Source organism: Geotrypetes seraphini, chromosome 15 (genome assembly GCF_902459505.1).
Source record: "Geotrypetes seraphini chromosome 15, aGeoSer1.1, whole genome shotgun sequence".
Taxonomy (NCBI): Eukaryota; Metazoa; Chordata; class Amphibia; order Gymnophiona; family Dermophiidae; genus Geotrypetes; species Geotrypetes seraphini.
Genome location: NC_047098.1, coordinates 9,234,779 through 9,259,561, shown reverse-complemented (window position 1 = coordinate 9,259,561; position 24,783 = coordinate 9,234,779). Strand labels below are relative to the sequence as shown.

General features: G+C 40.6%; 1 protein-coding gene across 15 annotated transcripts in view; it reads left to right on the top strand.

Annotated features, from left to right (window-relative positions):
* Positions 1–24,783, top strand: part of VPS13D (vacuolar protein sorting 13 homolog D) — a 301,308-nt gene that overhangs the window by 147,584 nt on the left and 128,941 nt on the right. For all 15 annotated transcript variants that reach the window (XM_033922659.1, XM_033922651.1, XM_033922648.1 and 12 more), the window contains 10 exons: positions 2,988–3,118; positions 4,609–4,784; positions 8,233–8,356; positions 8,474–8,709; positions 11,354–11,459; positions 13,997–14,160; positions 15,450–15,558; positions 18,574–18,753; positions 20,906–21,016; positions 21,470–21,619. In XM_033922659.1, the coding sequence (XP_033778550.1) occupies positions 2,988–3,118; positions 4,609–4,784; positions 8,233–8,356; positions 8,474–8,709; positions 11,354–11,459; positions 13,997–14,160; positions 15,450–15,558; positions 18,574–18,753; positions 20,906–21,016; positions 21,470–21,619 (1,487 nt within the window). The remainder of the gene's footprint in view (positions 1–2,987; positions 3,119–4,608; positions 4,785–8,232; positions 8,357–8,473; positions 8,710–11,353; positions 11,460–13,996; positions 14,161–15,449; positions 15,559–18,573; positions 18,754–20,905; positions 21,017–21,469; positions 21,620–24,783) is intronic.

Below are 24,783 nucleotides of genomic sequence, written 5' to 3'. Positions count from 1 at the left end.
GAACATCTTACATAAGAACATAAGAAATGCCTGCACCGGATCAGACCTTGGGTCCATCTAGTCCGGCGATCTGCACACACGGAGGCCCAGCCAGGCCTACCCTGGCGAATACCTTAGTTACTCGTATCCCTCAATGTGTCTTTCACGAAGATGGGCATCCAACTTGCCCTTAAATCCTTGAATGGTGGTTTCCTCCACAACCTCTTCCGGGAGAGCGTTCCAAGCGTTCACTACTCGCTGTGTGAAGCAGAACTTTCTGACATTTGTCCTGGCCCTGTCCCCCCACAGCTTCAGTCCATGACCTCTTGTCCGAGTCACCTTTGACATTGTGAATAAAGTTGTTCCCTGCTCTATTTTGTCGAATCCTTTCAGTATTTTAAAAGTCTCTATCAGATCCCCTCGCAGAAAAAATGTCCATTTTCAATCCTCCCAGATGTCTATCTTTTATTTTTGAAATTGACCTCTGTATAAGTTTTAGTCCTTAGGATGTCTATCTTTTTTAGCCATTTAAAAAAAATAAAAACATCTATATGAACTCACTAAAAGCAAGTTTTGTAGATGTACCCAACAATCTTGTCTGATGGCAGCAGAGGAATCCCCATTAGCTGGGCCGGTTTCAGGGGTTCCTGCCATCTCAGCTGATGGGTATTCCCTCTGCCAGGATCAGCTGGGCCACATCCTTCAACATTCCCCTAACATCCCCACACCTCAAGATGTTGGTTGGTTGGTCTAAACCAGGGGTGTCCAATGTCGGTCCTCGAGGGCCGCAATTCAGTCGGGTTTTCAGGATTTCCCCAATGAATATGCATGAGATCTATTAGCATACAATGAAAGCAGTGCATGCAAATAGACCTCATGTATATTCATTGGGGAAATCCTGAAAATCCAACTGGACTGCGGCCCTCGAGGACCGACATTGGACGCCCCTGGTCTAAACTGTACCATTTCTTTTGGGGTTGTTTTTTTTTTTTTTTTGGGGGGGGGCGATTTGTTTAGTTTGGAATATATTTTAAAAATCAAATAAAAGTTCCTCTACATGGGAAAATTTGATCTTCTTCCTAACTCATTGCATGCACAAAATTTAGCTGCACATAATGAGGCATTTCTGGGGCTGATCAAATAGTTAATGTCTATAAATCTGTTTGAGCTGAACCACTGACCTAAAGTTATCCAAATAAATTAATACATATATATCCATGGCAGACTTGCACAGAGTGCTCCCACTGAATATCTTTAGGTGGATAAGTAGTCCTTCTTGCCAGCTTTTGGAACTGCAGCTATCTTTTTCTAAGGGTAGTTAGAGAATTTTTGGATAAAAATCAACTTAGCCTTTTTTTTTCTTATTTATTAAAAAGAACAGCAGCAATATTACACTTCATCCACTTCATCTGGAAACGGTTGCAATGGCTTCTGTCCTTTAGGGACTGTTTACTTTGTTGTCGGCCAGGTTTACCTACTTAGCATCTAATGATGCTCTGAAAAATCAGCTGCACTTCCTTGTCACGTCCCCATCAGCACTGGCTTTAGTGGTTTTTCCTGTTTCTTCTCTTTTACTATTGCTACTACTATTTATCACTTATATAGCACTGAACGCATACGCTGTACATTTTGACATTTAATAGATGGTCCCTGTTCAGAAGAGCTTACAATTAGAGAATGACACGGGGAAAAATTTATCACTGTACCCGCCCCGTCCCTGCCCCGCAAGCTCAGTCCCCGTCCCCGCCCTGCAAACTGTCAGATCCCACCCACACAAGCCTCGAATAGTTATGATTTTATACTGAACTTATATTATTAAAGTATAAAAAAGAGACTATTCTGTACAATTGTCATTTTATAAACGCAAATAATATAGAGCAAGGATCAACAAAACCCCTGTCTCCCCTCCCTTTCACAAATATCCCCTCCACTCAACAAACCAAATTATTACAGAATGCTACATAGAAAAATCAAGCTAAAAGAATACTTCAGTCACACATGGCAGGAATAGTGTTAGGGGAGTGCAACTAGGACAATTGCCCCCTGGTCAGAGAGAGTGAGCTCTAAGCCGGCTGGAAGCTAAAGAAGCACAGCCTGGGCTTTGCGGTCCGCAATTATGTCTAATACCAGCTCTAGCAGGATACATATTTCAAATCTGAAATAGTCTAATCGCAAAATATAAAATAATTTTTTTTTTCTACCTTTTGGTGTCTGGTAATTTTATTCTTCAAATCACATTGGTCTCAGGCTTTGGTTTTGGGTTCCTTCTGTCTTCATCATGGCATGACTGGCTCTTGAAGGTAAAATAGGCCCAAGAGGAGCTGGGGAGGAAATGCCGAGTCTGACACAATTTTTTAAAAACAGGAGCAGGACTTTTCACTGCTTCCACGGGGCAGTGAAAGGCCTTGTCCCCATTCCCATGGGGTGGTGAAAGGTCTTGTCCCCATTCCTGCGGTAAACCACTTGCAAATGTCCCCATTACTGCGGATTTACTGCAGTGACATGGTTTACCGCGGTAAACGGTCCCCGTGTCATTCTCTACTTACAATCTAACTTGGACAGAGAGACATGATGACATATAAGGTTAAAGATGCAGAATCCAAGGTGAGAGGAGTTAGGAGTTGTAAACAGTCTTGAAGAGGTGGGCTTTTAACTAGGCCTTGAACCCTGCCAGAGACAGTAGCAATAACTAGTGAAACATTAACAGCTGTGCTTTTGGTCTTTTACTCAAATATCTTTTATCAATATATATTGATAAAGTGCTGTCTATTTGACATTGTAATGGAGCATACTAGGCCATGTATTGTTGTTTGAATATTTTTACTGCTATAATTATCTGTTGCTTATGTTTGACGTATTCATACAGTACACCACTTTGACTGAATTCCTTCCAAAAGGTGGTAAATAAATACAAATGGTTTGGGTTTTTGTTTTTTTTAATCAGTGCTATATAACTGTTTTTCTCTAATTATGCTAGTATCTGTGGTTTTTGTTTTGTTTTGTTTTAGGTATTGATGTTAAGAAGGGGAGAGGACGATATGTTGACTCCTGTATGGTAACATTTGCTCCCCGTTACCTACTAGATAATAAGTCAACATACAAGCTGGCCTTTGCACAGAGAGAGTTTGCCAGAGGACAGGTAAAAAATGTAAAATAAATGAGCAAATATTGAATCTTATTTTTGCTATGGAGAAAGGTGAGAAACATGTTTGGGAAGAGAGCTGAAAAAGAATAAGAGGAGGGGAGAGGAAAGGAAATCTATATATATAAAATCGGAGGTATGTATGTGTGTATGTGCCGAGATCACGCAAAAACGGCTTGACCGATTTGAACGAAACTTGGTATGCAGATCCCTCACTACCTGGGGTGATATGTTCTGGGGGTCTCGCGGCCCACCTGCACACGTGGGCGGAGCTACAAACAGAAAATCTGATTTCACCCATTCATGTCAATGGAAAAAATGTAAAAAGCTGCCATTCTCACAGTAATTCAAAAACGGCTTGACCGATTTGAATAAAACTTGGTATGCAGGTCCCTCACTATCTGGGGTGATATGTTCTGGGGGTCTCGCGGCCCACCTGCACACGTGGGCGGAGCTACAAACAGAAAATCTGATTTCACCCATTCATGTCAATGGAAAAAATGTAAAAAGCTGCCATTCTCACAGTAATTCAAAAACGGCTTGACCGATTTGAACGAAACTTGGTATGCAGATCCCTCACTACCTGGGGTGATATGTTCTGGGGGTCTCGCGGCCCACCTGCACACGTGGGCGGAGCTACAAACATAAAATCAGATTTCACCCATTCATGTCAATGGAAAAAATGTAAAAAGCTGCCATTCTCACTGTAATTCAAAAATGGCTTGACCGATTTGAATAAAACTTGGTATGCAGATCCCTCACTACCTGGGGTGATATGTTCTGGGGGTCTCGCGGCCCACAACTCTATGTTGCTTGCTCAAGGGTGGGTTCACCCAAGAATTTATATGTTCTTGCTCCAGGAGGTGAAACTAAAATTGTTGTTTATAATCACGTTTTGCGTTAGTTGTATTGTATTCATTTTGTCAAATATTTCACATTATAATTTGAATATTGTACTTTTTATTAAGCTGTAAAAAAATAATTTCATTCACCACTATATAGTATCTTTATTTGAATCCATTTACAGTGTTATTGCTATAATTAAATACCCGTGCAACGCCGGGGCATCAGCCAGTAAGATTATAAAGTGGAAGAAATGAGTGGAAAAAAAAAGTTAGAATGAAAGAACTAACCCCCCTCCCTCCTTTTACAAAGTCGCGTTAGGCTTTTTTTTATCGCTGACCACAGCAGTATTAGCTCTGACGCTCATGGAATTCCTATGAGCTTTGGATCTAATACCGTTGCGGCCGACGATTAAAAAAGACTAACATGTCTTCATAAAAGTGGGGAGGGAGGGGAGAGGGTAAATTATCTATACAGAAAAATAGGAAAATTAACTTTTAGCAAAGAATATTTTTGAATATTAAAGAATGCAAATATGTGCAAACCTGAAACAGAATTTTGTAATGCTGTGAGGAAAATATACAAAACGCAGCTCTGGGCTTCTGAGTGTGCTATGCTGCAGACTTCCTTTTTCTCTTTTCCAGGGTACTTCCAATCCTTCGGGCTACATCTCAACACTTTCTGGCTCCAGTGTAGTCTTCCACTGGCCACGAAATGATTATGATCAACTACTGTGTGTCAGGCTGATGGATGTACCGAACTGCACATGGTCTGGTGGCTTTGAAGTAAACAAAAATAATTCTTTCCATATTAATATGAGGTAAAATCAATAAGCAGTGAAAGTTGTTTTTCCTTGATGTAGATTAAAACAGAAGCATCTCGGTATCCCACAGATAATCGCAAAAGGTAGACAGACTGCATGGTTTCAGTGCTTCTCACCCCGGTCCTCAGAGCACAACAGCCAGCTGGGTTTTCAGGATATTCATAATAGTATGCATGAGACAGATTTGTGTTTTATTACCTCCTTGGTATGCAGATCTGTCTCATGCATAGTCATTATGAATATCCTTTTTATTTATAGAATCTTTATTCGTTTTCAAATTGAACAAGTGCACAAAAATGCATTATACAAGTAATTCCTAAATAGCACTATAATATCTAACACATAAAAATCTAGTAATGTAATAACCCCACCCAACCAACCACCCTTCATCACATTTTCAACCGAAATAGAATATATACGTGTTCTATAACGTATTATAACATATTTTATAAAATTATTCCCAACTCCCCCCTCCCCCCCTTTAGTGTGCTATATATAACTAAGAAAGAAAAGGAAAAGAAAATAATTGATGACTATTCATCACAATATTTTGCCAATGGCCCCCATATCTGTCTTATGCATATTCATTATGGATATCCTAAAAACCTGACTGACTGGGTGTGCCCCAGGGACTGGATTGAGAAACACTATCTTAAAGTTCTGCAAAGGCCTGACGGCCAATACAGGCAGCCTTGGAGGAGCTGTACAGCTGCCCAATAGTAAAATAGGCTGGACTTGCTTGACATTTGGTACAATCAATCTCTCGGTTTATTTTTTATGCACATCTGTCCCTCTGGTTGCACATAAATGGTAATTCTGTAGCACCTGGTAGACTGGTATAGTCCTTACGAATGGGTTATATACCTCACTGCTACCAGCAGGTGGAGACTGAGAACAAACTTGTGTATCAGGATAGCTTCTCCTCTTGCAATCCAGTCTTCCTCAGTCTCCATTCAAGCAGGTGGTAAGACTAATTCGGCTCTCCTCTTAGTACTGTTGGAATTTTGTTTTGGACTCCTGGGTTCCCCTTTTGTGCCAGATAGAGCTTGGACGGGTCCTGTTTGGGGATCCGTCCGACCTCAGGGATGTTAAACTCGGCGGGTCTCGTGCTGGGTCCCTTCCCCCCCCCCTTCCTCCACCTCCCTACATTTTTGTAGAGTGGTTAGAGCAGTGGACTTAGAATCGGGGTTTAAATCCCACTGACATTTCTTGTGATTCTGGCAAGTCACTTAACCCTCCATAGCATCAGGCACAGAATTAGATTTTGAGCCTTCCAGAAACTGAAAAATATCTACTCTACATGAATTTTATTCACCTTGAGCTGCTCCTGAAAAAGATATGCACTAAATCTAAAATCCCTTCCGTATACCAGCTGCCACTTCTAAAATCGCCTCCTATGTATACATATTTTTTTAGGCTTTTTTTCTGATTGAATTACTTTAGATTTTAAAGATTTAATTATTTGTCTTTCCAAGTTCAAGGTGAGTTTGCAAACAGATACACAAGTTAATTTCCTTGTTATTGTACTTTGTGTACTGTATAAATGCAGATTTTATAAAATACACAACTCTTCCCCAACTGAACCCCTGGAATGTGTATATGGATTATATTAAAGGGGATGCAATCTTTTGGTGTGCCTGCTTTTTACATAGATATACTCTTGCTTAATTTTCCATTCATAAAACATTCTTCTTTAGTGTCCCTCCAGACCGGCACAGACGGATGGGCTTACGCTCCTCTACAAGCAGGTGGAGACTGAGACCACACTGAATTCTATCAGTGGTACAAGTGGACTGTGCAGTCCCTCTTAGAACCAGTCTGTTGTCAGTCTCCAGCAGGTGGAGGTGGTAAGCCTTGCTCAATTTTCCATTCATAAAACATTCTTTCTAAATAGAAAAAGCTTTATAAAATTACCTCCATATTCAGAAGCACACAGGGATTAACAAGGCTGTAGGTGGGCCATTGGCAATTCACGTACTTTTGCCTGATGGCATTTAGTCATTGCATTGGTTGTCTATGGAGGCTTGGGTGTTGTTTAAATTAGGCTGTTTCTGCTACAAGGCTCATTTTTATTTAGTCAAGAGATTTTCTTTGGCTTCTTATAGACATAGTAGAAGAACTCATCCTTTGTTTAACTTTCCATCTGTCCAGGGTTGTACGAGTAAGAAATTTCTTAACCACACTTTGGCATCTCAGGCAGCTCTTCATGACAATGACTTTCGAATACTGTTGCTCACAGCTTGTTCCTATAGACATTTTAGAAGACAATTAAAGACCTATCTTTTCTCTAAATATATGACTGACTATCTAACCATCCTATTTTATATAACATGCTTATTTTCATAATCTTTTGTAAACCGCGTTGAACTTCTGGTTACGCAGTCAATAAGATCAATATTATGTTATGTTATGCTTCAAGTCATGAATAATTCCTGCTAACTTGAGATTTGAAGGGAGCTTATCACTTTGGCATTCAAAATCGCATCCATTTGCATAGATGACTTCGCTTTCCTTCACTCTACATTGTATCATGTTGTATTTTATTGTATTGTATAGCATTGAATCCTACCGATTCCTACTGTATCTTGCATCTTCACTGATATGCCTCAGTTCTCTTGCTGTGAACCGCCCGGATCTTCTGGTTGGGCGGTATATAAGAAATAAAATTATTATTATTACTATGTTGGCTTTTTGGCTGATATCTCTGGAGTGAGCGGCACCTAGGGTGGTGATGTCCCTCACCCGTCCTCTTCCCTGCCCCCCTACTGTGCGCACGCCCCCTTCCCCTGTATCATTTAAACTCCAATGTGAGCAGCATGCCCACGTCAGTGTCGGCTCACCCTGTGATGTCACTTCCTAGGTGCGGGTCTTGGAAGTGATGTCATAGAGAGCGCCAATACCAACACAAGCAGCAACCTCGCACCAGAGAAGTAAGAAAGGTACGGGGGAAAGCAAGGGGAGCGCATGCACATCAAGGAGAGAAAGGGGGGTGGAGAGGAGGAGGGGTGCCGCACCCTTAGAAGACCGGGCCACACCACACTCCCCTTACTATGCCACTGATCGCATCTTATACATGTATGTAGCACTTCTTATATATACAAACCCCCTAGTGTTTTATTGTGTTCATTTATAAATACAGAGTTCCCCCGCAAATTCGTGGTTGGTGAATCGTGGGCTTGGTCATTCGCGGTCTGCTCTACACCAATCAGGAGCTGCGTGTCAAAGCAGCTCTTGATTGGTGTAGCCCAACTTTACTACAGGAAGAGGCGGTCGGAGCAGACTGTGAGTGATTTTCTTCACCCGCCAGCGCTCCAGCTGCCCTCTCCTGCCTTTTGACAGGTGAAAAACTGCATTCATGGGGGTTCCTGGAATGGAACCCCTGTGAATTTGGGGGGAGTACTGTATATTAACAGGTACATCTTGACTGTTTTGTTTCTTGCTTCAGGGACACCCTTGGAAACTGCTTTTTCTTACGAGTTGAAATCTCTCTTCGAGGAGCCACATACCGCATTTCGTTCAGCAACACTGATCAGTTGCCACCACCTTTTCGGATAGATAATTTCTCCAAGGTAAGTGCCTCTGTCTAATGTCTGCATCAGAAACCCTGGGAAAATGGTGGGATTCTTATTCAACGTAGCACATAGTCTGCTTTGCAACATTTTTAAACTGGTATCTTTGTGCCCTAGGTCCCGGTTGTCTTTACCCAGCGTGGCGTTGCTGAGCCAAGACTCAGCACTGAAGTGAAGCCCCTGATGTCTCTGGATTATGCCTGGGATGAGCCCACTCTTCCACCTTACATCACGCTGACAGTTAAAGGGGCAGGCTCTTCAGAAATCAGCTTCAACATGAATGAATTCCAGGACAGCCGCCAACTTTACTATGAAAATTTCATTTATATTGCTGCTACCTACACCTTTTCAGGGCAAGTTAGTTTCTCTTCCCTTAGTATTCATCTCTAAAAAGCTGATTGTGTGTTGATAATTGCTCTAAAAACTAAAAGAGCCACACACTTGATTCCAGAGCCCAGCTTCTGCTCATTTGACCAGGCTGAGGCTTCAGCAGCGGTTGTTTCCAGAACCAGCTTGGGGAGGGAGTCTCAGCTGTCACCAAAAGGCAACACCCAGTGGCCAGTCTTAGAGGGTATATTTATCGGAGAAAATAGCCTTTTGTGTTCCTTAGTTAAAGACAGCTATTAATATGGACGAGGAGCATAAGAACATAAGAAGTTGCCTCCACTTGGTCAGACCAGAGGTCCATTGTGCCCTGCAGTCCGCACCCGTGGCAGCCCATCAGGTCCACGACCTGTCAGGTTTTCTTGATTTAGCCCTATGTCCTCTTTCTATCTATATTCTTTCTATACCCTATCTACCCCTATCTGTACCCCTCAATCCCCCTATCCTTCAGGAATCTATCCAATCCCTCTTTGAATCCCCGTAGTGTACTCTGCCCAATCACATCCTCTGGGATTGTGTTCCATGTGTCCACAACCCACTGAGTGAAGAAGAACCTCCTAGCGTTAGTTCTAAACCTGTCCCCTTTCTGTTTCTCCAAGTGCCCCCTTGTACTTGTGGTTCCCCGTAGTCTGAAGAATCTTTCCTTGTCTACCTTCTCTATGCAAGGAGAGAAAATTTGTGGAAGTCAAAATTTTTTTTTTTTTAAATTTTTATAATTCTTTATTCATTTTTGTATTACAACAAGTGTATCAATTAAACTCATATAAAACTTAAAGATACACACTTGATTAACTCACATATTAGCATCAAATTTAATATTTCATTAGGAAATTAGTATTCTATAATGTTAAAATATTATGTAAGAAATCTAAATTTATATCATTCTTATTGAATATAATAATCCCCCATCCCTCCCTCCCTCCCAATTCAATAATAAGTCAAAATTAATGTTCATGGTATTGTTGTTAGCCTGAAAAAGCAGGAGGAAACTTTTGCCCCTTTCCCCCCCAAAAAACAAACAAACCACAAAAACCCAGAAAGACAGGTAAACAGATCACCATGGCAACAGACAATATGTTGTTATAGGGGCCAGCCATTTGTGAGACCAGGGTCAGTGGCCAGGACTGAGGACGCCATGAAGATAGGGTTGCAAAATTTTTCTTAAGTGCCCCCCCTCCCCGTTCTACCCCGGCCCCTCCCCATTCTGCCCATCCCACCCACAGCCCTGCCTTGTTTCAGTCCCCAACCCCAGCCCCGCACAAACCTCAACTCTTTGGGCCGCATCTGGAGGGCATCTGCGTATGCACGGATGCAACGCGGTGACATCACCCACATGCACGTGACATTGCCGCGTTGCATCCGCACATGCACAGATGCCCTCCAGACACGGCCCCGAGCTCAAAGCTTTTCAAAACCTAGACAAAGTGCTAGGTTTTGATGAGCCGCCAGGACAATCCTCTTAAAAGCGGACATGTCCAGGTAATTCTGGACATCTGATAACCCTACCTGAAGACAGAATTTTGGGGGATAGACCAATCCAACCAACATACCTAGTAACCTTTGAGGAGTTGCCACTTTGAGATTAGGTGTAGATAACCTCAGGGAGAAAGGAAAGACCTCTCATTCTCCCTTTCAGAGTCTCTCACACAGATGCATATTTTCTCTTTCTTCCCCTTGACCCCAGGGCTGACCTCTGACCTCTCCTTTCTGTAAATAGACTCATTTAGAGGAGTGCAGCCTTCTGCTTTCTTCTTCAGCCCCTTCCCTTCTAAGCTATATACAGGGACCAGGAGGGGGAGGGGCTTTCTTCAGCTCCTCCCCTTCTAAGCAGGAGGGGAGGGGCTGAAGCTAACATAAACAGAAGATTAAATCCACATTGCTTCTTAATCCAGCCCCCCTCCTTCTGCTGTGCAGGAAATAGAAAGTTGGGTGAAGGGGAGTGAAATTGGTATGGAATGAGCAAAAAATCAGAAAATAAGAGCTGCTTTGCTTCTTAATGCTGCCTTTCCCCTCCTATTTATTCCCCCTCACTGTTAACTTATAGAGAGCACAACGGAAGGGCCTGAAACCCATATATTTCCCTGGTGAGATTTCATTGAAATTCTTGAATCTCTAGGTTAAATTGTAGAGGTAACCAGTGTTGTTGTTTTTTTTTTTTTAATTCTTTATTCAGTTTTAACTCTTGCAACAAGTGTACAATATTCAATCAGATAATTCATACAAATCACTTGACATTCTAACAATTATTGTCAAATGCATATAAAAAAGACCCTCCCCCACCCATCCCATTCATCAGGAATAAACCCATTAAATCACATTCCGCTCAGTGTTCATTGTACCAAAGGATTATTTGATCCATTTTCCTTTGTTTGGAAGGAAGATGGGTTAAAATACTTAGGTATTACTATTAAGAACACAATAGAAGACACAGTGACGGAGAATGAAAAATTTTTATTAAAGAAAATATCAGAAATGTGTGAGCAATGGAATCCTTTACATCTTTCTTGGTGGGGGAGAATTCAAACCAGTGTTGTTATAACATATGCATGGAACAGAGGGTTGGGTCCATCATACAGTGGCATTTGTGACTAATTTCATGTGACATCTTTCTAGTTCTCAGGAGGGAACCAGGCCAGTTGCTCCCAATAAGGATGTTGTGCATGCAGAACTTGTCCTGGATATCCAACCAAAGACACAAAGAGTCATACTCAAGAAAAAGGTAGAGTGCTTTTAATATATCTGTAGAACAGGCCAGTAAATTTGGTTTAGAAAGTGAATGATTATAAGGAGGGTATCTCTTGAAAATGAGCAGCAGTGACAGAAGACCGCCAGACAATTATAAAACAGTGATGGTTTTAATGCACAAATAAAATACAAAGCCCGACATGGCCAGGTTCATCAGGAGCAACTGTTTACAGACATAAAGCAATCAAAAAATTAATAAAACCAAAATCAGTGAACTGATATCAATTCACAATAAGGCACTGAGGCACTTGATGGCTAGCATTCTGCCATATGAACCGCAGCGTATGTTGCGTTCGGTGATTCACGCTGACCTACATATTCCGACAGTGAAACAACTGCGGCTGGCTGTGTCTAGAGCTAGCATGTCTTCGTGTGTGGGTCCTCGGGAGTGGAATAAGCTCCCAGGATATTTACGACAGCAAACACATTTGAGTAGTTTCAAGAAATTGTTGAAGAAACATCTTTTCTGTAAAATGGATTATGGGATTTGATGTAAAGTTTTTTCATGCGAGGCGCTGGTAGCCTCTTTGTAATTGTAGGAGGCTTTGCATTATTATGATGATGATTTATCTGTTGTAATGTGTGTGATTTTGCTTATGTATGGGGAGTGTGTGGTGCAGGGTTTAGAGCTACAGCCTCAGCCACCCTGAGGTTGTGGGTTCAAATCCCTCGCTGCTCCTTGTGACCCTGGGAAGTCACTTAATCCCCTCATTGCCCCAGGCACACTAGATAGAGTTTGAGCCTGCCAGGACAGATAGGGAAATTTGATAAAGTACCTGAATATAAACCACTTAGGACAGGGGTGTCCAATTTCGGTCCTCGAGGGCCGCAATCCAGTGGGGTTTTCAGGATTTCCCCAATGAATATGCATGAGATCTATTAGCATACAATGAAAGCAGTGCATGCAAATAGACCTCATGTATATTCATTGGGGAAATCCTGAAAATCTGACTGGACTGCGGCCCTCGAGGACCGACATTGGACACCCCTGACTTAGGATATAAGTGACATATAAATAAATAAATATGTACTTCATTGTGACCCATCTTGGGAAAAGCAGGGTATAAATAAATAAATACATAAAAATTAACAGTTAATTCATAATGGTGGCAATAAAGAACAAACAACATGTCCAGTGTCTTAACAGAAAAAGTGATTCTAACTATTTCAATGAACTCAATGAAAATTCAGCTCTCCTCATTCAATATTGCATATGACATATATAAAGGTACAGTGTAAAGAGATGTATAAATAGCACTGGATTGGCATCAGAAAGAAATGGTCTCAGGACTCAAGGATCTCCCATATGAGGAACGTCTAGGTAAGTTGCAACTATACTCTCTCGAGGAACGCAGAGAGAGGGGAGATACGATAGAGACAAATACATATAATAACTATATCAGAGTTGAGTTTTAATTTGAAATCGGTCATCCACAGATCAATTTGTTTTAGGGTGGATGCCAGGTGGTTTGTTGTCTCCGGAGATATATTAAAGCTAAAATAAGATAGCTTTAAAACTCTTATATTGAAAATGAGACCAGAGTGGATTCAGTTAGTCCAAGATAAAGGTATTTCCTCTGACTTTTCATTGATTGATTTATGTACGAGAGCCAAGTAGACCAGGGGTTCTTAACCTTGTTAGATTCCTACATCCATTTAACTGGTCAAGGAAAACCTCGCACCCCTTTCCTAAATCAGTTGTCCATTATTGACTACTGTCTTTATTTTTCCTGAAACTGGTATTTTAGCTGTCACATGGTGTTTTTGTAACTTTCCAACATTTATAGCCAGACTCTTAGTTCATTTAACCTGATTGCCCATTGAAATTCAATTTATCTTAATTTGCTTATCAAGGGCTTCATTGTACTTAAAAGGTAATTAAAATGTATCCTTTGCATTACAATTCCTCCATAAGCCTCCTGCGATTTGTGTGTGTCTCCAATACTCTGGAAAGTTTGTCTTGTTTGTGTCTTGCCCATGGTAATCACTTTGACCCAAATGTCCGTCTCCCAATCTCCAGTTTTCACCTGAGAGCTCACCTTCCCTCATCAACTGACTGCTACATATGTCACTAACCACTAACATTTGTACTGCTAAAATTACACAGTACAAACTTATGCTTAAATTTTATATGATGTTGAATAATGTACCTGTATGAACACTATATTTTATTTATTTATTTATTCATTCAATTTTCTATACCGTTCTCCCAGGGGAGCTCAGAACGGTTTACATGAATTTATTCAGGCACTCAAGCATTTTCCCCTGTCTGTCCCTTTGGGCTCACAATCTGAATATGAATATGAAGTCAGTCAAGTTTTCAGAATACCCACAATGAATATGTATGAGAGAGATTTGCACAGAATGGAAGAAGTGAATGTAAATTTATTTCTTGCATGTTCATTCTAGATATCCTGAAAACTCTGACTGGCTAGATGTATCCTGGGGACTGGATTGAAAACCCTTGCACGACACTACTGATTAAGTAGAACATTTCTGTGTTTCTTACAGGAACCAGGAAAACGCTCACAACTTTGGCGAATGAGTGGCAGTGGAGAGCTATGTCACGAAGGCTCTTCAGCACCTCATAACCCAAGCAGGCCATCTACATCTCGTTCTGCAGATTCCTCCTTAGTGCTGGACATCGCAGGTCTGGCTGCCGTCACTGATAAAGGGTAAGGCTGTTGGTTGTCGATCTTTGGAACCTGTAACAAACTTCTTTTGAAATTATTTGTCAGGTGCACACACGAGAAGTTGTGACAGAGTAACAAAGTAAATGACGGCAGATAAAGACCCAAATGGTCCATCCAGTCTGCCCAAATGAATTAATTACCCTGATGGTTTTTCGTGGGGACCAGTGAGGCATCATGGTAATGCTATAGAGACAGCATTCCACAGCCCCAGGAGAAGGGACTCCCAGCACTGGTGCAACATTAGCACCTATGAGTGTGAGTGAAGGTGGGCACTATATGCACTATATTCTCCAGGGCACGAGGGATATATTTTATAGGAAGCTAATCCTGTCAATCCCAGGAATGCCAGGACTTGCAAAGGACAATTCTAACATGTGCATAAATGTTTAGAATACTGGCACTTAGCAAGTGTGTGCACGCAGACCAATATAGGTGCTAGCAGGATTTCTAAGCACTATTGTGCAAATGCCCAAAAATTGCCTCTTGGTTTATATTCGAGCCCCTCTGGGGTCCAGCATTTTTTCCTTTACGCATGGGAAGGAGGAACAGTCCCTAACTCAGTGGCATCCCTGGATCACCAGTCCAGGTTGGCAACTCCCAGCTGATGCTGACAGCATCACAGTTGGCTGGGGTAGAGGCCTTGAGCATTTGCACATGCTCTGTACCTGCCAGCTCCCGCCCCTTAGACAGATGCTCAAGGCCTCAGCACGAACTGACTTTGCTTCTCCTTCCCATAGCATTAGCCAAGTGGGGGAAGGTAAGGGGAAAAATGCAGAACACCATAGGGGTAGAGGAAGGAGAGAAATATAAAGCCCCAGTTTATATTTGAGTTAAGTTTGCCCCCTTTGGGTGGGGGGGATTGTTATCTCAGTTTATACTTGGATAGATTTATATTCGAGCATATACAGTATTATCTGTTGACCCTGTACAGCTGTGAATTCCAGTTCTGAAAGGCTGTATAACATAAATGATTAAATCAGATGGGTGTGATTCATGTCTCTGCTCCTAATCTGCCTACAAATATAGATGCTATTCTGAAGAGATTGCACATACATTAAAAAATAAATGTTTCAGAACTATTGTAATTCTATGTATTAAAATCTGGGATTTATCCTCCACTACACCTAGTTGGGCCTCCGCGTGTGCGGATCACCGGACTGGATGGACCCAGGGTCTGATTCAGTGAAGGCATTTCTTATGTTCTTATGTACATTCTATGTTAAGGAGTCCTAGATTTTCCAATAAAAGCAACTTAATTATTCTTGTAATAGGTATGAACCTCTGATGCTACGAAAGCCAGACCGTCGGCGCAGCACCACACAGACTTGGTGTTTTCAAGATGGGAAGCTGACCTGCGGTTTACAAGGGTTGGTTGTGCAGGTAAAAGTATTGATCTGGCACTTTAAGAGAAAAAACTGCTAAACAGAAGAACACATTAATTTAGGGCTCCTTTTACAAAGGTGCGCTAGCGTTTTTTAGCGCACGCACCGGATTAGTGCGTGCTATAGCCTGCGCAAGAGGAGGCAGTAGCGGCATTTGCACGCTATTCCGCGTGTTTAGAGCCCTAACGCGCCTTCGTAAAAGGAGCCCTTAGCCTTCTCCAAAGACCATTAATCCACTAATCAAAATCAACTCTCCAGCAAACCTCCTTCAGGGCTGCTTCTTCTGGCCTTCAGCCACCCAGGGACACGTCGCAGGCAGCGGCTTTTGCACACTGCACATGGCTGACCCGGAGCCTTCTCTCTAACGTCAGAGGGAAGGCTTGTGGGGCAGCCACGTGCAGCGTGTAAGAGCAGCTGCCCGCGATGTGTCCCCGGGTGGCTGAAGGCCAGAAGGAGCAACCCTGAAGGAGGTAACAGGGATTTCTCGCAGGCCCGGAAAGCTTTCCTCCGACATCAGCTCTGACATCGGAGGGAAGCCTTTTTGGGTCGGCTTCAGTGGAGGGGGAAATGCAGGAATAAGGGCATGGGATCCCCGCTGGCACTTCAGAAGAGGGGGGTGGCTGAAGGCAGGAAGGAGCAGCCAAGCTGGACGGCCCTGAAGGGAGCGAGCGCGTTGTAGTAAGTAAGAGAGAAAGAAGGGGGGAATTTGGGGCAAAGACTGGAAGGCAGGGAGGGGGCATGAACTCGAGACACAGAAGGGAGGAAGGAAGCACTAACAGGAGACTTGTTGGGCATGAGTGTGAGGGTCTAATTAGGATCTAAGAGATTTAATAGGTTATACTATCTATATTTCAAATACATCCTTATACAGGAAACTTTTTAAAGAACGCTTGAATTTTTCTAAAGAGGATTCATTACGTAAATGTATTGGTAAATTATTCCAGAGCTGGGGTGCTATAACTGAGAAAATAGTAGATCTCCTGGTCCCTATTACTTTGAAAGAAGGGATAGTCAGTAAATGTTGTTCTGTTGATCTAAGTGCCCTGAATGGAGAATATGGTATCAAGAGATGATCCTAAAATATCGGAGCATTAGAATACCTCCTTCTTACCATTCTTTCCCTAACCCCTGATCCTACCTAACCCTCTCTTGGAAACGATCTCTGATCTCTAACTTTGTAACCCTCCTTCCATAACACTTTTTGTAATCCGCTTTGAACCGAAAGGTAATGGCGGAATATAAATCTGTAATGCAATTGTTGAATTTTAAAAGTTAACAGTATAATTTTAAAATGTGCTGCTTGTAGAAGTGGTGTAACGTGATCATATTTTTTTGAATTAGTAATAATTTTTATTGCTGTATTTTGTATTATCTGTAATCTTCTTATTTATTTTTGGGTTATACCTTGGTATAAAGTGTTGCAATAGTCAAGCCTGGAAATTAATGAGTGAATGAGAATGTTAAGAGCTTCTGGTTTTAAAACTTTTTTTTTTTTTTAATCTTTATTCGTTTTCATATCTTACAACAAGTGTATAATATTTAAAACTTTTGATAAGGATCTAATGAGACGTAGCTTCTAAAAACAATTTTTAACCACTGAACTAATCTGGTCATGATAAGAAAGTTCCTGATCTAATCTCACTCCCAATATTTTTGTTGTTGTTACTATTTGGAGTGGGAAATTATCTAGGAGTATCTGTGATGAAAATTTAAGATAATTTTTCCATGGAAAAAACATTACTGAAGATTTTGTTGCGTTCAGGGCCAACATATTATCCTGAAGCCATTGGCTTATTTGTTTTAACTTAATATTTTTATTTGTTATCTCGTTGGGATCTGCTGTGTTTAAAGGGTACAAGAGTTGGATGTCATCTGCATATGCAAAAGAAGAAAATCCAATAGACTGACTGAGGGTTAAGAGAGGTGATAAAAAGATGTTAAATAAAAGTGGGGACAGAATTGAACCTTGAGGGATTCCATAAGAACTGGTAAAGTTATTCGATGATGAATTGTTAAAGATAACTTTAGCTGACTGGAAATGCCAACTAAAGATAGTCTTTTGATGAGTAAATGATGGTCTATGGTGTCAAATGCCGCAGATAAATCAAGTGAAACCAGAAGGACAGATTTATGGTGATATTGGATATTAGTTGTGAGTCCTATCATGGAATGTTCAGTTGAGTGGTTTGATCTAAAGCCTGTCTGATTGGGATGTAGTATGTGAGTTTTTTCTATAAAGTTGGCTACGTGATTAAAAACAACTTTTTCTATTAATTTGGGAAGAAAGGGAAGATTAGCTAAGGGTCAGTAATTTGATTCAGTTGCAATTGATTCTTTTGAGTTTTTTTTTATAATTGGACGGATGACTGCCTCTTTCCATTCTTTCGGTATAAATCCTCTTGTTAGACTGGTTTCTATCATTATCTGAAAAGAGAAATCTGAAAAGAGAAATAACGTTTTAGGAAAAAAGGAGAAATTGAATTGAGGTCTGTGCCCTTAGTATTGGATGCACAGTTGGAAGGAAGTGCAACCAGAGACCCATGAAATCACCAGACAACAAAGGTAGGAAAAATGCTTTTATTTTCAATTTAATGATTGAAATGTATCAGTTTTGAGAATTAATATCTGCTGTCTATATTTTGCACTATATTTGTCTATTTTTCTATAATTGTTACTGAGGTGACATTGCATATTTTAAAGTCATCTGCCTTGACCTCTTTGATCCCCCCCCCACTGAATATAAATGATAATTAACATTTTCTCTGCGTACAGTGTGCTTTGTGTTTTTTTTTTATTTTGTGTTTACCATTATATATTAAGGTTATATTGTGTATATATGAAAAATGAATGGGAGAAATTGCATTACAATTGCATTATTATTATGGAGGAGGGGTCTGGGGCAGAGCTTGGGCGGGGTACTCAGCTTGTAGACAACTATGCTAGTTATTTAAAAAATCATTCACTTTTACTGTCAAATGATTAATTTGGGGCTTTTTGTTTTGTTTTCTATTAGGTGAAAAATGGGGTTTCAAGTTTCTTTGATGGAGCAGAAGTTGTTCTGGGCTCTGATGCTTCTATGGTGCTTTTGGGTCCAGTTCCACCTCAACAACAATTTATAAACCAGAAAATGAGACCTGGTTCTGGAGTGCTTTCTGTCCGAGTCATTCCTGATGGGCCCACCCGTGTTCTGCAGGTGACAGCAGTCTGTTTCTATTTTAATACTCCCATGGTTAACTAGAATCAGTAGTAACTTGTTTTATGAGGGAAAACACATTATTAGCCTTGGTTCAAGAAGCAGATAATCAGTTTCTTAAGGGCTAGAGGAAGGCACTTTGGGGGGGGGACATAAACATTTTCTACTTTTCTGTGGGAAATTGGAGAAATACAGATTTGGTAGTTTCTCCATAAACATAGCAAATGATGGCAGAAAGGACTACAGTCCTTTCATTTTTCATTGTCCTATGTGTTGTTGTTTTTTTTAAATTCAAATGCTGTCCTCACTTCTACCACCCTCACTGCCATACATCTACCATCCTTTCCCTAATAATATTCAAGTTCTCCTGCATCTGTTTCAAGCTGGTCTGGGGACTGGCTCCTACCTACCTGCTACCTCACTTCATACTATACAGCCCTACAAGACAAACCAGAAACTGCAATCTATTTGCATATCCAGGCATTACCGGCTGCAAATACAAAACCTTTCTGGATAGAACTTTTATGTACCAAGCAAACAAACAACAACACTGGTTAGACAACTACATTAATGGAGCTGGACTGACCTATGACGCCTTTAGAAAAGCCATAAAAACTGCCTTATTCGACAGAAATATCACCTAAAAAGTATCTACACCAGACACTAAATATGTCCACTCCTACATATAAGTCTGAAACTTCTAACATTTGCTAATAATTGTATATAGACGATGATATCTGACTCTTTTTTCTCATAGACATTCCAAATATCACAGTATCATAAGATAACACTACATGGTTTTCCAATAAACAATTTTCTTGATCCCAGATTGAATACCAAAAGGCTAAGATATGGGGGCAATAGAACAAAAGATGATCCAAAGTCCCTACATCCAGATTACAATGCCAGCATCTATAAGAGAGGCTTTTTGATTTTCTTTGATAGCATTAAATAAGGCTTGGCAGCTTCAGAGGAGGCTACTTTTTCGGTTTATTTGCTTCAAGATCAGTGCCTCCTAAGGAATTAGGATTGCATTCAACCATAGGGGTGGCGTCCTCTTGGTTGAACTACCGGCAGTTTCTCCAGATTTCATTGGAAGACATGCAACTTGGTCTAGGCCCCATACTTTAAGGCAGTAAGGTTTGGGGGTGTGTGCTAGAGGAGAGAGGCACCAGTCAGTGGCGTAGTAAGGGTGAGTGGCGCCCGGGGCGGACTGCCGCACTGTGCACGCCCTTCTCTTTTACCTGTACCATTTTAACTTCTCCGATGTGAGCAGTATGCCCACATAGGTGTCGGTTTACCCTTCGATGTCACTTCGTAGGCGCGGGTCCCGGAAGTGACGTCAGATAGAGTGCTGATGCTGACGAGGGCAGCAACTTCACGGCGGGGATGTGAAAAAAGGTACTGGGGAAGGCAAGGAAAGGCGCGGGGGAACAGAGAGGGTGAGGGGTGCCCCACCCTTAAGAAGACTGTGCCCGAGGTGGACCATATCCCCCACACACCCCCTTACTACGACACTGGCACCAGTTTTCTCAAAACAAACAACTGAAACTACATATAATATTTTATACTTGCTAGTTGAAGAAAATGTATTTTTATGCTTTTGAAAACCAAAGGGGGCAGAGGAGGTGGACCACCCCGGGCACTGTCTTGGTGAGGGCGCAAGCACCTATCCTTCTCTCCACCCCCCCCCCGCTGCACGTGTCACACCAGCATTGGCTCTTCCTCCCTGGACCCGGTGCCTAGGAAGTGACGTTAGAGGAAGAGCTGACGCGATAGCAGCTTGGGGGTTGCTGCTCGCACCAAGAACGTTAACAGAGAGGATGGGGAAGGAGCATGTGGAGGTGGGGGAGGGGTACGCCTCACTCCCACTACGCTGCTGGATGCATAAGGTTTAAACAGTTTCCCAATTCTGCCCCGACTGCTGCTCTGCTTCCGGTAGGTAAAAATATACACAAAATGGCATTGCACAGCTACTTACACTCCAGGTAGCTTTATAATAAGCTTCTATTTAACCTTTAGAAAATTACCCCCTTAGGAAGGAAGAGATTATAAGGAGGCAGAAGAGCAACCAGGAATGAATGGCATTAGGGTCCTAGGACAAAGGCATTCAATCTGCTTGCACGTGGAAACTTTCCTCCTTTTTATTTAGGTAACAGACTTTAATCATCGTAGAAGTGATCATTCCTCAAGTGAATTGGATGAACTAGTCGAACTCGACCTACGAAAATTGAGAAATCCAGACCAAGAACAGGAGCTTGAAGTATGATTCCTATCATTCTTTTCAAATACTCTCTCTGTCTCTTTTTTTTATATATATATATTTCTTTATTCATTTTTTAAATATAGAAACAAGTGTACAATAAATCAAATCATAATATACATTTTTCACTTGAAATTCTTCAGTCATCTTATACTATAAATTACCTCCCATCCCTCCCATTCCAAATATACTTATAATTGCCTAACACATTTTCCATAAAACCCCCCCCCCCTCCCACCCACCCACCAACTCTCTGTTTCTGACGTGTAAAACTTAGTTCTGGGGGAAGGAGGAGAGAAGTATGATCGTCACTGGAATGGGGACACGGTTTATGGTTTACATTGCTCTTAATACATAATTCTGTGTGTATACAGCTTTGCTAATAAACATGGTTCGATATGTACGCATTTATAATGTACTAAAAGTGATTTGTGAACGCTTGTTGTTTTTCAGGTGCTAGTGAAATTAGATAATGGAATAGGATTATCTTTAATTAACAAAGTCCCAGAAGAGCTGGTTTTTGCAAGCTTCACGGGGATTAATGTTCATTATAGTCAGCTGGCAGCCAACCAAGTGCTTGAACTCAGTATACAGGATGTGCAGGTAACAGTGGCCTTTTTGCCTTTTATGCCTCTCTCTTTTTTTAAATTTATTTTATTTATAATTGTATTTATTACATCTCATAACAGTTCAAGGCAAATACAGAATTAAAAAAAAAAAGTAGAACAAAAGAAAAAATATCACTACAATTTATAGTCTACATTATTGGGGCAAGCTTATCTCCCCCCAAAAAAAAAAAAAATCCTGGAAGAAATATTTATTTCAGCAAACGGGTAAAAATATCTATCTAAAGTCATTTTTTATCATCAACATCTGCATTAGTTTTTGAAACATTTTCCAGTGAAAGCTTATCGTGAAAAAAAATTTCAAGTTGAGATGGATCCATGAATATAAGCTTATTATTACCATACGATATTAAACATTTACATGGGAATTTAAGCCAAAGCTTAAGCAGCAGGAATGTTTTCTCTTAAATTGCGTTTGTTTGGCTACATCTGGAAATACTTTTAATAGTTATCCACAAAACAATGACTTTTTTAAATACAGTTTAAGAATAGCTTATTTTTCCATTTCAGATTTAAATATAACTAATAATGTTGCTTGTTTAGCTATATAATCCTTGAAGGATTCTAAAAATTGAGGAACATTCAAACTATCAGTAGAAACCAACTGATCTACTCCCCCTTCTTCATCAACCAACTTGGAGCTCCTGGAGATATAATAAACATTATCAGGTATGAATAAATCCACCTGAGAGCATTGCAGAATATCTCCCATATACATCTTCAGGAGCTCCAGTGGTGCCAAGTAATGAGAGATAGGAAAGTTTAAGAATCAAAGATTCTTAGATCTCATTGAATTTTCCATCTTCTCCATTTGCAAGTGTAAAAGTGTGCTATACATGTAACAGACACAGATGCATCTAATTTAGCCACTCTGTTTCCCATGATTGCCAATTGAGTCTCATGATCGTTGTAGTAATTTCTTCTTTTTATAATTTATTTATTCATTTTTACAAACAATATACACAAGAAATCCTCTTGTTAGAGAAAATCAGAGTACAGTACTCCCCCGATGTTCGCAGCGGTTCTGTTCCAGGAACCCCCGCGAATGTTGAAAAACCGCGAACATAGTTTTTAGCAGGGGAGACAGGAGAGGGCAGCCGGAGCGCTGGTAAGTGATGGAAATCACTTGCGGTATGCTCCGACCGCCTCTTCCTGTACTAAAGTCGGGCCTCTTGCGTCTCAAAGCATCGAGAATGGGGGTTTTTTGTTTGTTTGTTTTTTAGGACTGAGCTCGCTAGCGTCGATGGCAAGAGGGAGTCGGTATCCCTCCTGCTTTTTTCTTCGGGGGGGAGGAGGGCAACGGGGCCATGTTTGTGTGTGAGGGCATCCCTCCTGCAATTTGTGGTTTGGGGGGGGGGCACATTTTTTTGACAGGCCTGCCTGTCTTTTATTTTATTTTTTTATGGGGCAGATATTTTGCGTGTGTAACACATGCAAAATATCTGTGGCATGGAAAAAAAATAATAAAAAAGACAGGCAGGCCTGTCAAAAAACCAGCAGACCTGTCAGTAACACAGTTCCCTACAGGTCTTCAGCAGTCGGGTTTGACAATAGTAAAAACCGATTCAAAATAGCCAAGCAATTGTTAATGAATCAATCGCTTGGCTATTTTGCATGGGGTTTTACTAATTTGCATGGGAGGATCAGATCGGAGCTGTGAGTGATCGGGACAGAGGTTAGTGAATCGGGTCGCAAACCGATTGGTTTGCTTAGTGAATCTAGCCCATAATACAGAATTATTATTTGGTACTGATAGTTCTATAGGCTATTTTCCTCCTTCAACACAATGACTGATATGTGGTGTCTCTGAAATGTGGAGTGCTGCAGAGTTGACATACCTTGGTTTGGACAGAAAGGCTATGAAAGAAAAGCAGTGAAGTGTTGAGCCTTTAAAAGAGGGTTTTCCTTTCATTCTTCAGTATGCAGGGTCATGAGTTGTATATTATTTTTTATTTTCAAATTTTACAGAAAGTGTACAACATGTTAAAATATAATTGATGAATATACAATAACACTTTTATATCTAATACATTATGTTCTAAATATATTTTTATCCCCTCTCCCTCCCCCCACCCTTCTATTATTTTTCATTCATGCATAACATATTGTATAATTTAACATATTTATGTAAAAATTATTTTCATTATCCCCCCCTATGTGTGTCATAATAAAGATATTTGAAAGAAGAATAGAAGAAGAAAAAACCTATTATTTACTCATTACAATATTTTGTCAAAGGCCCCCATATTTTTATAAATTTAATATATGTCCCTCTTTGTATTGCTATTGCTCTTTCCATTTTGTATATATGACATATTGTGTTCCACCAAAATGTATAATTTAGGTTATTATAATTTTTCCAATTATTAGTTATATGCTGAATGGCAACCCCTGTCATAATTAATAAAAGCTTATTATTTTCTGGTGAAATTTGACTTTTTTTCCTCATCATCATTCCAAATAATACCGTATCATATGATATAGCTATATGATTTTCCATCAATTTATTAATTTGTGGCCAAATTGAATTCCAAAAAGTTTTAATATAGGGACAATGATACAGTAAGTGATCTAATGTCCCTGGTTCCAGATTACAGTGCCAGCATTTATTGGACTTAGAACTGTCTAATTTTTGCAAACGTGTAGGGGTCCAAAAAGCTCTATGTAATAAAAAGAACCAAGTTTGTCTCATAGATGCTGACACTGTACATCTCATTCTCCAAGACCAAATTAGTGGCCATTGAGATGCATTAATTTGATGCTTAATCTCAATGCTCCAAATATCTCTTAGACCATTTTTTGGTTTTTTATTCAAATATCCAGATATTAATTTATACCACAATGTGGCTTGATGTCCTAGGAAGTCTGCTTGAAAACATAAGAACTTTAAACTATATTGATTATTTAATGTTTTCCATTCAGGGAACCCAACCTGAATGGCCTGCTTCAATTGCAACCATTTAAAACTTTGTGTTTTATTAAGACCAAATCTATGTTGCAATTGTGAAAAATCCAGCAGTTTACCTTCTGAAATAACATCGTCTAGAGATCTAATGCCTGCAATAATCCAGTTACAGGGTCATGAGTTGAAGCTGGATAGAGAAAGCGTATAGGCTAATTTGCTGCCCAATTTGTGTCATC